Source organism: Miscanthus floridulus, chromosome 14, assembly GCF_019320115.1.
Source record: "Miscanthus floridulus cultivar M001 chromosome 14, ASM1932011v1, whole genome shotgun sequence".
NCBI lineage: Eukaryota > Viridiplantae > Streptophyta > Magnoliopsida > Poales > Poaceae > Miscanthus > Miscanthus floridulus.
Window position 1 is genome coordinate 94,988,497 of NC_089593.1, and position 14,354 is coordinate 95,002,850.

Consider the following 14,354-nt stretch of genomic DNA (forward strand, 5'->3'; position numbering starts at 1 on the left):
TAGCTTTCCACAGCTTGTTTCATCCCTTTCCAGGAAAAGTGATTTTTCAGTCTTTGATAGGTTGCAGCAGTGCCAGAATGTCCACCAATAGCTATGGAATGGAAACTAGCAATTAGCTTAGTTTGTAGTGCTGAATTGTTGCCAATCCAGAGCTTGTTATGGTGTCTGATCAACCCATTATCTAGACTATACCCTGCTGGATCAGGGCTAATAACTGTCAACTATTGAAGCAACTGCTGAGCTCTAGCATCTGTTGTATATGAATTGATGACCTCCTGGACCCAATCAGGCTTGACCAAGGAAACTACCTGTAATGTATGGAGATGGGGTACTCTGGACAGAGCATCAGCAGCTACATTCTCCTTGCCCTTCTTATAGACAATTTTAAATTGAAGTCCCATGAGTCTAGTCATGGCCTTCCTCTGCATTTCTGAGTGAAGATTCTGCTCGGCTAGATAGGATAGGGATTTATGATCAGTTAAGATGGTGAACTCTTGCCTCTGTAAGTAATGTTTCCATTTCTCCACTGCCATAATTAAGGCTAGAAACTCTTTTTCATAAATGGATAGCTTCTGATGTTTCTCTCCCAGTGCCTTACTTAGATAAGCAATGGGCTAGCCAGATTGCATAAGGACTGCTCCAATTCCTTCCCCACAAGCATCAGTTTCCACTGTGAAGGGTTGCTGAAAATTTGGCAGTGCCAGGACTGGAGTAGTTGTGAGGGCTAATTTGAGCTTATCAAAGGCTTCTTGAGCTATTGGGGGGCCACTGAAATTGTTTGTGCTTGAGTAAGTTGGTGAGTGGTTTGGCCATAACTCCATAACCCTTTACAAATTTTCTATAATATCCTGTGAGGCTTAGAAAAGCCCTAAGCTCAGTCATGGTTATTGGTTGGGGCCAATGTAACATGGCATGAGTTTTCTGAGGATCAGTTGCTACTCCTGTAGCTGAAATGATGTGACCCAAATACTCTAGTTGTGTTTGAGCAAATGAACATTTGGATTGTTTAAGGTATAACTGATTGGTCTGCAACACTTCCAAAACTTGTTCTAGATGCTTCAGATGTTCAGTGAATGATTTACTATAAATGAGGATATCATCCAGAAATACTAACACAAACTTCCTCAGAAATGGCTGGAGAATTTGGTTCATGATGCATTGAAAGGTAGCAGGTGCATTGGTTAGGCCAAAAGGCATTACCTTGAATTGATAGTGGCCATGATGAGTCTTGAATGCTATTTTATACTCATCTTCTGGCAACATTCTGACTTGGTGGTAAAGTTTGTGGGTCCTGAAATACTGTTTGATATTTGGTCAAAATTATTTGCAGGGCTAGGTTAGTGAGTTTGGTACTTGGAGTGTCAGGGTTGGGTTCAGAGGTTTGCTGCAGCATGACAAAGGCCCAGGTGTCATTGCCTTTGGTAGCCTTATAGAGTTGGATAGGGGAAATTGGTGTGGCTTGTAAAGGTGGGGTCTATAGGCCTTGGATGGAGACTGTTTTGCCATCATGTGTAAAAGTGAGGGTTTTTTTGCTCCAATCACACTGCATGGGGCTATGTAATTTAAGCCAATCAAAGCCAAGAATAGCATCATAAGGACCCATATCTATGACTAGCATGTCACTATGGAGAGTATGACCTTGAATATACCATGGCAGATTAAGTACCTTGGCGTGTGCATTTAACTGTTGCCCATTGGCCAGCTTCACAGTTGTATTAGTGACTAGTATTGTTGGTAGATTGGCCATGGCCACAAAGCTTGAACTGATAAAGCTATGTGAACTTCCTGAGTCTAGAAGGACTAGCATCACTTTGTTCTTCACCAGAGTTCTCAATTTGATGCTGTTATCAGTGTCAGCACTTGAGAGGGCATTGAGGGATAGCTGACAAAAGTCCTCAGCTAAAGCATCTTCCACTACTAGGGTATTGAGAACTTCTTCAGTGATCTCCTCCTTGTCCAATGAGTTTACCACAATGGCATTTAGCTGTGGTTTAGCACGTTTAGAGCAGACATCCTGATGACCAGGTTCATACTTGTCCCCACAGAAGTAGCAAAGATTGTGTGCTCTTCTATAATCCCTCAATTGTCTGAGTCTTGTGAGGTTGTGAGAAGATTGACTATCCTACTTCTATGGCTAAAATTTGTTTGCTAGCGGTGGTTTGGTGGTTTTGGTCTTGTTCCTATCAATTGTCCTCTACTGGATCTTGGCAATCAAGGCAGCTCTATCTACTGTTGCTGGTACATGAGGTTCCACAGTAGCTCTAATCTCCTCCTTCAATCCATCCACATACTTGGTGGCAAAGAAGAGTTCATCATAGTGACAATTATGCATCGTAGCATCAAATTGCAGAGATTGAAAGGCAGTAGTGTATTCCTCCACAGTGCCTGTTTGCTCGAGGGATAACAAGTCATTGAGGGCCTGCCTGAAATCATCAGCACCAAACTTGTCCAGTATAAGGGAACAGAAGGGCTGCCATGTAGGTACTGCATGGTTTTGCTTGTATGCTTGCCACCACTTGGTTGCATTTCCTTCTAGATGCATCATGGCAGCTGTGACCTTCAAGGACTCTGTAATGTTATATATTGTGAAATAGTTGCAGCAGTTGTCAATCCATATTTTGGGGCCTATTCCATCAAACATGGGGAATTGCATTTTTGGAATGGAGTGGTGAGGTAACTGATCCTTATTGAAATGGCCATGGGTTCTCTTGGATGTGCCTGGCTTGTGGTCATGAGTCAGGGCAGCAAACACATTATCAAACAAGGTTTCTTCGGCTGAGACAACAGAGGCATTATCTGAACTATCCTCTAGTTTTTCTTTTTCCATTTGCCTAATTGTCAGACTAGCCACTACCTGACCATTGGCTTGCACTTGCTTCACAAATTTCTGTTGTTCCTCCTGAGCTGCCGTGACCTGAGTCTTCAGTTCTTGCTGAATTAGTCCCAAATCATTGATCTGAGTGAACAACAGATCAAAGTTCCCCATAATCTGATCCCACCTTGTATTGCCTTCGTCACTGGTCTTAGACATAGCTTCCAAGATAAATTGGGTCTGCATGGATGGTTTCTTGGGAGCCGTTGTGACTGATACCGAGGTGCAACACGGGTTTGGTAGCCCTCCCCCTTAGCCTGTTACACCTGAACTTGCCGACTACGCCCAGAAGTGAGGCACCACCAAGGAATTTTACACAGAGACCTACTCTGCAACCCGAGTGTGTGGACACTTCTTCGCCTTCGCTACGGCACAACAATCAGCATTGTGAGACTACGGAATTTCACATGGAAACGATGTTTCGAAACCCTCGTCTCGACTGACTGCTTGCTAATGAATGATCAGAGTGATGTGCCGTAGGTTGATCGGATCTGAGCGATAGGAGGGGTGGATTGGGGCTGGTGGTGGTGGATCTAAGTAGGGATTGTAGGGAGGTGGTGGTGGTGGTGGAAATTGCAGAGCTCAAGTGGAGTAGTGACACTACCGGAGCCGACCTAGTTCAACCCAAAGGAGGGACCTCTGGTTCCTTCCGTTGAACACCTCGAGGGCATTAATGGAGATCCCCTACCCACCAGAATTATGAACTACAGATCAAGGCGCCCGGTCGTGTGTCGTATGAAGAAAGACTGAGCAACTGCGATGAGGTGGGTAGAAAGTAGTAGGTTACCGGATGGGAGGAGTTGTGGTGCCGCTGCGGATAGACCATCGCCGGATAACTAGCGCGAAGAAGAGCTTCGGTTGCCCGTAGCCCCCCCACGCCGAGGATAGACCGTCTCTGATACCACTTGTCACACCCCATTGCCATCGGTGATCACCGCCGGCGTGAGGAACGCAAGAGGAACAGTAGATCAGGAAGACAGAGGAAAGATTCTTGCTACCGATGTCTGTATTCTTAAGTTCGATGCTTACAGAGTTTTCACGGTGTCTCTTAAAACGGACTGGTTCTGCCCTCCCGAGCCCACACGTCATAGACTTGCATTACACAAACGATTGAATACGTAACTCTAAGTAGATAACGTCTTCCAGCGAATACGCTTCCTTCCGATAGCTCTTCAGACAGTCATTGTTGTGGGTTTGACAGGTCCTCCGGCGACCTCGGCATCCACCAGGTACAGGTACACCCCCTCGACCCCTCCTCTCTACTCCCGCTGTAGTTAGGCATCATTTCTATTCGCAACAGACCTAATTACATGCACATACATATGTGGTAAATGAGAAATTTCGATTTTTTTCTTTTCTAGAAAATAGGGGATCCGCCCCTACCCCTATGCCCTAGGTAAAGATGTGCATGCAGCCCGTGGGCCAAAGGCCCGGCCCAAAGCACAGTTATTGGGCCTGACCCGAGCACGGCACGGCCCGAACCCTAACCAGGCTCGTGCCGGCCCAAAGCTCGTAGCAGGCCAGGCTTGGGCTGAGGCCTTGGCCCGCCGGGCGGCATGGCCTGGCCCATTTTACAACGGCCAGCCTCGTGGAGGCCCGGCAGTTGGAGGGGCTATATAAGCCCCCCCGCCTCGATGGACCCCCACCTTCGGCCATTCCCCCTCACTCCGCCCGTGCCCGCAGCCGTTCGCCCGCCACCCTCGCCTCTGAGCTCTGAAACCCTAACCCTAATCCCCACCTCACCTCGCCTCTTACCGCCGATTGCCACCCGCCACCCACCGTCGACCACCTCCTAGGCTACCGCTGCCGTCGTCCACCTCCTAGGCTACCGCTGCCGACACCGGATGTTGAGATCTCCTCTTCTCTGATCTCTCCCCCCCTCCTCGTATCACTTCTTCCTCCCTACCTCTCTGACTAGTTTGACTCTCTATCTCTCTCTGACTGGATCTTGGGATCTCCTTTTGTCTCCCCCCTCTTCTCTGTCTCGTCTTCATCTTCTCTTCCATTTCTCCGATGCCGGGCTCCGTCTCCATGCAGGCAAGTACCTCTAACCCTAACCCTAACCCTAGATCTAGTAGGCAATCACACGAACCCTAATCCATTTCTCGGTGTTTTTGGTTCGCAGGTCGCTGGTGTGTAGCTGGTGCCGCAGGAGGCGTTGAGGGACGGTGCCGGTTGGGTGGGTGCCATCTGCCATGGTCGGCTCTGAGTTCGCTGATGGTGACGATGGTCCAACCATCAACGATGAGCTCAGGGCCACAGGGCAGATCCCCGATGACGAAGATGACATGGGAGATGCTGCTCATCTCTTGTTCGGTAGAAGTGCTGCTCCGACCAACCGAGATGATGCAGCGGCTAGTGCTACGGCCACCAGTGATGCAGCATCTCTGGCTTCGTCCACCACTAGTAAACGTCAATCCCCTGTCTGGGCTAACTTTGATAAAATCATAGAGATAGTGGATGGTGAGGTACGTGTTGTTGCTATTTGTAAGCTCTGTAAGTCTCGTTTGTCTGGTAAATCTGCTAATGGCACTGGTCATTTGAAAAGACATATGCTCTCATGCAAGAAAAAAACAGAACAGGCTAATTTGGTTCAAACTAGGCTTGCTTTGAATCCTGATGGGTCTTATAGGAACTAGGAATATAGGCCTGATGTTGCTAGAGCTGAGCTTTGCCGTTTGATTGCTAGATTAGATCTGCCTTTATCTATTGCTAACAATGATGCTTGGGATGATTACATTCAGCATGCTCACAATCCTAGATACAAGAGAGTGTCTAGATTCACCACATCTAGAGATCTTTCTAAGCTTTTCAATGAAAAACTGCATCACCTAAAAAATGAAGTAGTGCCTGGTGTGTCTTCTGTTTGTTTGACATCTGATATCTAGTCTGGCAATGCTAAGGAAGATTATATCACTGTTGTTGCTCACTACGTTACTTCTGAGTGGGAACTTAAGAAAGCTGTTATTGGCTTTAAACTGATTGAAGTGACTCATAGTGGTATTAACATTGCTGAAATTATTGCTGGTGTGCTTGGAGATTGGGGCCTACTTGACAAAGTTTTCTCTGTTAGCCTTGATAATGCATCTGCTAATACATCTGCTATGCTTACTTTGAGTCCTCTGCTTGCTGGTTACTTGGGTTATGATATTGATCCATTGAATCCTAGTAAAAAGATCTATCATGTTGTGCATTAGAGATGTGCTTGCCATATAATTAATTTGATTGTTAAATCTGGTTTGAAAAGGCTTAAACCACACATAGAGGTTTTTAGGACTGCAATTAACTTTCTGAATTCATTTAATCATCGCATTGCACAATTCAAAAACTAATGCATTGCTAAGGGTATGAGGCCTCGTAAATTTGCTTTGGATATGGATGTTAGATGGAACTCAACCTACCTTATGCTAAAACATCTCATGCCATATAGATCTGTGTTTTCTGTGTTCATCAATTCTCAGTCTGGCTATCCTCTATTGAATGAACAACATTGGTACATTGCTGACAAGGTATTGCAGTTCCTTGAGTTGTTCTATGATTCAACTGTTGTACTTTCTGGTGTTTATTACCCCACTAGTCCTTTGGTACTGCATCACATACTTGAGATTGCATCCCATCTGCATGAATTTGAACATGATAATACTCTTGCTGCTGTAGTTGTGCCAATGAAGAATAAATTTCTTAAGTATTGGAAGAATATACCACTGTTATACTCTTTTGCATTTATTCTGGACCCAAGGGCTAAGTTGAAAGGTCTGGAAAATGTGCTTGACTTGCTTGCTCTAAGTAACAATATGAGTTACATTGATTACTTTGCTGAGGTTAAATCTGAGTTGCATAAACTCTATGACAAGTATGAATCTAAGTTTGGTGCTGCTAGGCCAGCTAGAACCACCCATCCATCTGGACTGACAGGTAAGAGAAAGCAGGCATGGGGCAAAATTTTTGGAGGATCAGTTTCTTCTGGTCCTTCAAGTGCATCTGCAGGATCTATTGTGCCTCCTGGTCTCTCTGAGCTCACTATTTACCTTGACAGTGACAATGTTGTGGCATATGATGATGACTTTGATATCCTCAATTGGTGGCATGAGCATAAACTAACCTATCTAGTTCTCTGTACCTTGGCTAAAGATATTATGACTGTTTCTGTATCAACTACTTCTTCAGAGTCTACCTTTAGTCTTACTGGCAGGATCATTGAGGAGCGGCGACAGCGATTGGGCGCGGATAGCGTGGAGATGCTAATCTGTGTCAAAGACTGGGAGCTAGGTGAATCCGGTGGACAGCACACTGTAGAGGACAAAGAGCTAGAAGAGTACTTCAAAGAGCAGTACCTTGATGATGAAGCTGGTGGATCATCTACTGCTGGTGATGGTTGACTGCTGAGAGTTGAGAGCCTGAGAGGCTGTGAGTGCGACTTTAGTTGTGAGAGTTGAGACATTTGAGCTAGCTGGTTTGTAATAACTTTGAACAATTTGAACATTTTAATTTATTGAGCTGGCCGTACTCTTTTCCTTTCTAGGGTTTTATCTCACGATGTGTGAGTTTTACCTAGAAAGGTTTTTAATGAGGCAACATTGCACAAACAGCTCAAATCTTTTATCATCTGGTGTTTCTGTGATTGTTGAATATGAATATGTGAACCTGTGATTGTTTGAAGTTTGAACCTATGATTGTGCTGTTTGAAATATGGTGTTTACTATGTAACGGGCTATGAGCTGGCCCGATGGACCAGTGGGCCACGGGCTCAACGGGTTGGCATGGCCCGATATTCGGCCCACGGACCGTGCCTGGGCCATCCACCAGGCACGGTGGACTGTTCAGGCATGGCCCGGTGGCCCGGCGGGCCAAAAGGGCCCGAGCCCGATCGGGCCGTGCCTGGCCTGGGCTCGGGCCGTGCTGGCCCGTTGCTCATCTTTAGCCCCAGGTCGAGTCGGCCGCTGCCTCGGAGGGGCCGGCGCCGCTGCAGGACGCATGGGTTGTTGAGTTCTGCCGTCTCCTCCCATGGTGGGAGTCACTGCGCGATTCCTCAAAGGTAGATGCCCCTGTGTTTTCCCCAGTGTTCTTAGGTTCGTTTTATAATTTTATTGTATGGCACTTTGCGATGCTGCATATTGAGATGTGAAGTGGTAGAGACTTGAAACCCCTCACAAGCATATGGAATTTGCCCTTCTCCGAGGGCGAAGTCAACTAATTTCACAACCCTCATGGCTGCTAGTTTTGCTGTTCTAGGTTACAGTTTTGCTTATCAAGTACTACAGATATGAAATTTTGGGATAATATTGACCTCTTGGAATTGGAAGCATATTTAGTTGCCACCATTGATGCAGCTGTTGGTTCGTAATTTTTTCATTTCACTAATATAGTGGTTCTTAAGCAAAGAGTGGTTTTGTGATTTTGACCCATCTGTCAGAACGGGCGTGATACTTGTAGGCACATAGCACAGTTAATGTGGAATTTGATGTCGTTTTCTTATGTAGGTCATTATCCCGATTTCAATATCTAGGGTCAACCAGTTTGATGCTGCAAGGCTAGATGTTGAGATGTCTACCTTGTTGAAAGAGCAGCTACTCAAGGTGTTCTCCTTGGTGAAGGTGCTTTCTTTATTAACTCTGTTGTTTTGCCTGTTGTTTGAGGTTTGCACTGAACTTAAGCGCGCTGCTAGTTATTGCTTTCAGTTTTGATGCTTGTTCTTCATATCAGCCAGGACTCTTGTTCCAATACGAGCCTGAACTTGATGCTTTCCTTGAGTTCCTCATCTGGAGGTTCTCAATTTGTGTTGACAAGCCAACCCCAGGCAATGCATTGATGAACCTAAGGTATAGAGATGAGCGGGCAGCACCCATCACTGGAAAAGAAGGTATTTCTATTAAAGTTTTATGTCAATTGCTGTAATATTTTGTCTGATTTCATATTGGTCATACTGTCTTGCCCTTGTATCTATCATGCTGGTCATACTGTTTTGCTGAACATTTTAGACAAAGCACATCATTTTGTGCATTTCCTTTACATTACAATACCCTTTGCTTACATGCTTTGGTTGAGGCCCCTAGTATGTTATAGTTGGCTGATCCATTCTCTTGTGGGGTCTAACTTTGCGTACAGAGGCTGCATTTACAATTATGCTAATTACCTTCCCTTTTTATTTTTAGTGAATTAAAGATGTAGCAACTTTTTTTTGCAACTTATTCAAGTGAAAATTTCAAATCACCACAGATTCAAAGTTTTGAAGCATGCTCCCAAGAAATCTTAGGCTAAAAAAACTACTATAGTGTACTAAATTTATTTTGTTTGAAAATCCTAAAGTTACTTCCATATTCCTGTTTCAGCTTCAAATATATTTTGATACGGTTGGTATTTTACTTATCTTAAGCTTTTTCATGATATCCTCACCTCATGGTATGTTCATTATGAATTTTGTGCGCTATTGGGTAGAATGGTGTACACATATGGCCCAATCATTGCTTGTAGAAATATCTAATAAGAATGCACAGTAGAGTGAAATGTTGAATTATGGTCATCTTGTTTGGTGGAATCACTTCAGATATTTTGATTATTGTTTATCTGTTTTTCCCTGAACAATATTGCTTAAGGTTATTTTCTTGATTATACGAGGAAAATAGAAAATAATGACTATTGGATGACAAAAATTTGTTAAACCATCCAACATCTTGTAGTCTCTCGTGTGTTTTCCCGTCAGGCCTGGTTTGAGGTTTTCCTGAAACTTGGTCTTCAGTTCAGGGTATTTTTCCTCAGCCAGATACTAGTGGTTTATCTAGTTGGTGGTGTCGCTCTCGGAAGTAGGTCAACAAGCAGGACAGTAAAGGCCTGCTTATAATTATTGTTTCTTGGGAGATTCTTGCTGTGCATCCTTGTAATATCAAATTACAGCTTGGTTGGATCTTGCCTTTTCACATTGCATGCCATAGGCAATCTCTTTTTCTTTGTAAAAACAAAAGTTGAAGTCAACGCAGCAAATGAACTGAACCAAACCAAGGTTATCTTAGCCAAACTATCTCATTTGTAACCTTCCTAGGAGTTTGTTCCATACTGGTTTGTGTTGTTTCCTACTGACATAGATGAGTATTATCTGAGCAACATCTAATGGATTCCATTTGCTTTTCAGTTAGAACAGGTTTGGAAGGACCTGGGCTCTCTGTTTATCAAAATATCTTTTATTGTATTAGCTTTGTTGGTGGCCAATATATATGGTCACGACTACAGTCTTTTTCTGCTTTCCGTCAATGGGGCGATTCTGAACAGGTGACGCTGACATCTTCCTGAAAACTTACAATTCCTCTTCACTTGTAGTAGTATAACTCAATTTCTATTTCATGGTGTAGAGACCACTAGCACGTCGTGCTTGGGGCTTAGTGCAGAATGCTGAAGTATTGTATAGGGCTGCTTCATTCTTTAACCTATTATTGTTTCTTCATGGTGGGAGGTATCTTCCTATGCCTGTTTAATTATGGCCTTTCTTCTTGTATCGTGAGGATGGTAGAAATTATTCATGATTATCATGGCCATAGCAGGTGGCCCCTAGTTTGGCTAATTTAATTTTCTATCCAGAGATTGAACACTGCCAACATGTACAACATGTACTATCCACTGATAGGAAATTGATCAATGAGTATATTTGAATGAGCTAGATCAGCATAATCTCTGGGAAATTGAAAGCCACTCTTTTTTTAATAGATTATCACCCTCTTCGTTTTTAATTATGATTAAGTTTGTATGACACACACATACTTTTAACCCTTGCTTATGTGTTTATAAAGGTACAAAACTATTGTAGAAAGGATTCTGAAAGCAAGATTTGTTTATGGGAGCCCCAACATGAACAGAGCTGTTAGCTTTGAGTACATGAATCGGCAGCTGGTCTGGAATGAGTTTTCGGTAAATCTCTTTCTTACAGTCCTGTTGTTGCTCTCACAAACAGTTGGTAATCTAAAAAACTTCTATCTTGTTTATCGGACGATGTCACATTGCATATAAAGACTTAGTTTTTCCAGCTATTTATTGTTTACAAAAGTAAAGTACCACTTGTTACATTGACAGGTGTTCTTTAGATTCACCTTATTGCAATATGGCTAGTAAAGATAAAAAATCAATGGATTTATCTCTATTATTTAAGCTAAAGTGTTATTCGGTCTAAAATTTGAACATGTTCTTGAAAAACTAGATGAGTACAGTACTGTGAAGCTATCCCGAGCATTATTCTTATGGCCATTGCTGATATTGTACTCTGGAGAACTTTATTGTCATTTAGATGTATTTTACCTGTGTTTAAATTGCCTTCTTTTTGCTAGTGTCTTGTTATTCAACAGAACTTTATTTTGATGTACTGCCAGTAGATATTAGTTGAACTTGAAGTGATGCCTGACCCTGCTTAATTGTTCAGGAAATGTTGCTTTTGCTTCTTCCTCTCCTAAACTCGTCATCAGTAAAGAAGTTCCTTCTCCCCTTCTCCAAAGATAAGTCAGCAGGTTCTTCTGGCAACGAAGCAGATTGTCCTATATGTCGGTCCAGCCCTAGCATTCCTTTTATTGCTCTTCCATGTCAACACAGGTACGCCAGTTCTTATTGTGCCCTGTTGGTCATATATATCTCCCTTTGTGGTATACTCCCTTCAGTAGATTCCATCCTAACATTTTGCACAACAAAGAAGCACATTAGAAAAACAATGTTCTGATAGCTATTATTATATTAATTAGGATTGCTAGGGTTGGTGTTTGTTACACTAGCTTTGGAAACGACTATTTGATCATTCAAAGAGTAAGACATATTTAAGGAAAAACAATCTCCAAATGGTTGGAATCGTAGGATCCTTCTCAGGATTTCTAGACAACTTCTATAATCATATTGCCGTCGAATATCTACTTTTGCAGAATTGTCAAAGCGTGAAAAAGAATGCTGTTTATAGTATCTAAGCTTTGCTGTGTTGAAATTTGCGTAAGACAGATTCTTTGCTGTTTTCAGGTATTGCTATTACTGCCTGCGCACACGTTCTGCTACAAGCTCCTATAGATGCCCACGCTGTAACGAGGTGGTAGTTGCAATTCAAAAACAAGGGCCAGGTTAGTTTACTAGTTGGGTTATTAGAAAAAAATATTCTTGCCCATTTACAGAGTCACAGACAAGCAGCACTTTGGTCTTTCTTTCACAGTTTAGCTGTTTCGATGCTCCATTAAGGATTTGCATCATGACATGTACATGTAGAAGCACTTAGGCCCCGTTCAGCTTACCCCGTATTCGGCTTGTTCGGCTTGTTTTTTCACTCAGAACCGTGTTTTTCTCTTACAACAATTCAGCCAAAAGAATGTTTTTTCAGCCAGTTTTAGTCAAGTTTCAGCAAGCCGAACATGGCCTACCATGGATTCACTAGGATTTCTCTACTACTGACGATATTTGTTTTGTTTAACTCCGGTGACAAGGTAGGGAAACGGTTGGCAATGATATTTTCTATACGGAACCATTCCTGGTTGGTCGGAAACTCACCGTATTTTCAATTTAATTGTCTATTGACGACTACAATGTGACGTTTAATAAAGAAATTAGAAAATCAAAGTTTTAAATATAGCAATGATCGAAAATAGTCATAGAAGATACTCCTTCCGATTCAAATTATAAGTCGCTTTGACTTTTTTGATACATCTATTTTGCTATGCATCTAGATCTAATAACATGTCTAGATACATAGTAAAATGGATGAACCAAAAAAGTCAAAGCGACTTATAATTTAGAACGGATGGAGTACTATTTACGAAAGATCGCTTGCTGTCTTGTAAAATTTAATTTCATTTTTTCTTAATGAAATATGTGCTTAAGCACGGTCGCTAAAAAAACAAGAAAGAAAGGTCGCTTCGTGGTAGCCACTGTTTGACAACTATTTTTATTTGTTAGAGGTAGTTTTGTGTTTAACTAGTTTTTGTTTTTCTTCAACTGTATCAGATGTGAGGTACTCTTTTGAGTGTCTGTATTAAAAGAAAAAAGATAAGCCTGTTGCCACAGTGCGTGCTCGTGAGACGGGCCGAGATTACTTTGCCATGTAGTCGGGCCCTTGACTTCGACTTAGGCTTCCTGGAGTGTTTTGGAGCACACCTCATCAAGTGATGCTCGATTAAGGATTTGCATCATGACATGTACATGTAGTTGCTGTGAGTATGAACAGTTTTGAACCTTTGATGCCGTTAATCACTTGTGTATTGAATCTCTGTCACGAAACTAACACGGATTCACTAGGATTTCTCTACTACTGACGATATTTGTTTTGTTTAACTCCGGTGACAAGGTAGGGAAACGGTTGGCAATGATATTTTCTATACACGGAACCATTCCTGGTTGGTCGGAAACTCACTGTATTTTCAATTTAATTATCTATTGACGACTACAATGTGACGTTTAATAAAGAAATTAGAAAATCAAAGTTTTAAATATAGCAATGATCGAAAATAGTCATAGAAGATACTACTTTTTACGAAAGATCGCTTGCCGTCTTGTAAAATTTAATTTCATTTTTTTCTTAATGAAATATGTGCTTAAGCACGGTCGCTAAAAAAACAAGAAAGAAAGGTCGCTTCGTGGTAGCCACTGTTTGACAACTATTTTTATTTGTTAGAGGTAGTTTTGTGTTTAACTAGTTTTTGTTTTTCTTCAACTGTATCAGATGTGAGGTACTCTTTTGAGTGTCTGTATTAAAAGAAAAAAGATAAGCCTGTTGCCACCGTACGTGCACGTGAGACGGGCCGAGATTACTTTGCCATCTAGTCGGGCCCTTACTTCAACTTAGTCCTGTTTAGTTTCCAAAAAAATTTTATTCCAAAGTGTCACATCGAATCTTGTGGCACATGCATGGAGTATTAAATGTAGACAAAAAAAAACTAATTGCATAGTTCTCGGCAAAATCGCGAGACGAATCTTTTAAGCCTAATTAGTCCATGAAAAGCCTTAAGTGCTACAGTAACCCCACATGTGCTAATGACTGATTAATTAGTATCATTAGATTCGTCTCGCAGTTTTCTGATGGGTTCTGTAATTTGTTTTTTTATTAGTATCTAAAAACTCCTCCCGACATCCTTCCGACATATCGATGTGACACTCAAAAATTTTCATTTCGCGAACTAAACACACCCTTAGACTTCCTGGAGTGTTCTGTAGCACACCTCATCAGTGAAAGCTGGCCGAACTTCTTAATCCCATGAAGATGAACCACAGTCTTGCTTGTTTGGAGCAATCGAAGCACCGGTTTCTAAAAAAAAAGTCGAAGCACCAGCAACTTGACTTTTATTTTTGAAATAATATTTTTTAATAATCAATTGCAGTTATAGATGCTGTTTAAAATAATAAATTGCAAAGATAGAGATCGATATTGACCTATCGGGGATAGCCGATAGCACCTGCCCCAAGCCATGACGGTGAGTCGATGTTGCCGGAGACGACCGGTTTTATTGGATCGGTCGTATCGTCCGTCTTCTTGGCGTTC

At 42.3% G+C, this 14,354-nt stretch overlaps 1 protein-coding gene across 2 annotated transcripts; it reads left to right on the forward strand.

Moving 5' to 3' along the window:
- The first annotated feature begins 7,808 nt into the window (after positions 1-7,808).
- LOC136505444 (peroxisome biogenesis protein 2-like) lies at positions 7,809-12,139 on the forward strand. Of its 2 annotated transcripts, XM_066500597.1 has the most exons (8): positions 7,809-7,907; positions 8,353-8,466; positions 8,576-8,732; positions 9,999-10,135; positions 10,216-10,316; positions 10,651-10,768; positions 11,274-11,440; positions 11,852-12,139. In XM_066500597.1, the coding sequence occupies exons 2-8, from the start codon at positions 8,416-8,418 to the stop codon at positions 11,952-11,954; spliced, it is 834 nt and encodes a 277-aa protein (XP_066356694.1). In that variant the 5' UTR covers positions 7,809-7,907; positions 8,353-8,415; the 3' UTR covers positions 11,955-12,139. The 2 variants fall into 2 exon arrangements, with proteins under 2 accessions (XP_066356694.1, XP_066356693.1); XM_066500596.1 differs by lacking the exon at positions 7,809-7,907 and having other exon boundaries at positions 8,362-8,466; positions 8,580-8,732.
- The last annotated feature ends 2,215 nt before the right edge of the window (positions 12,140-14,354 follow it).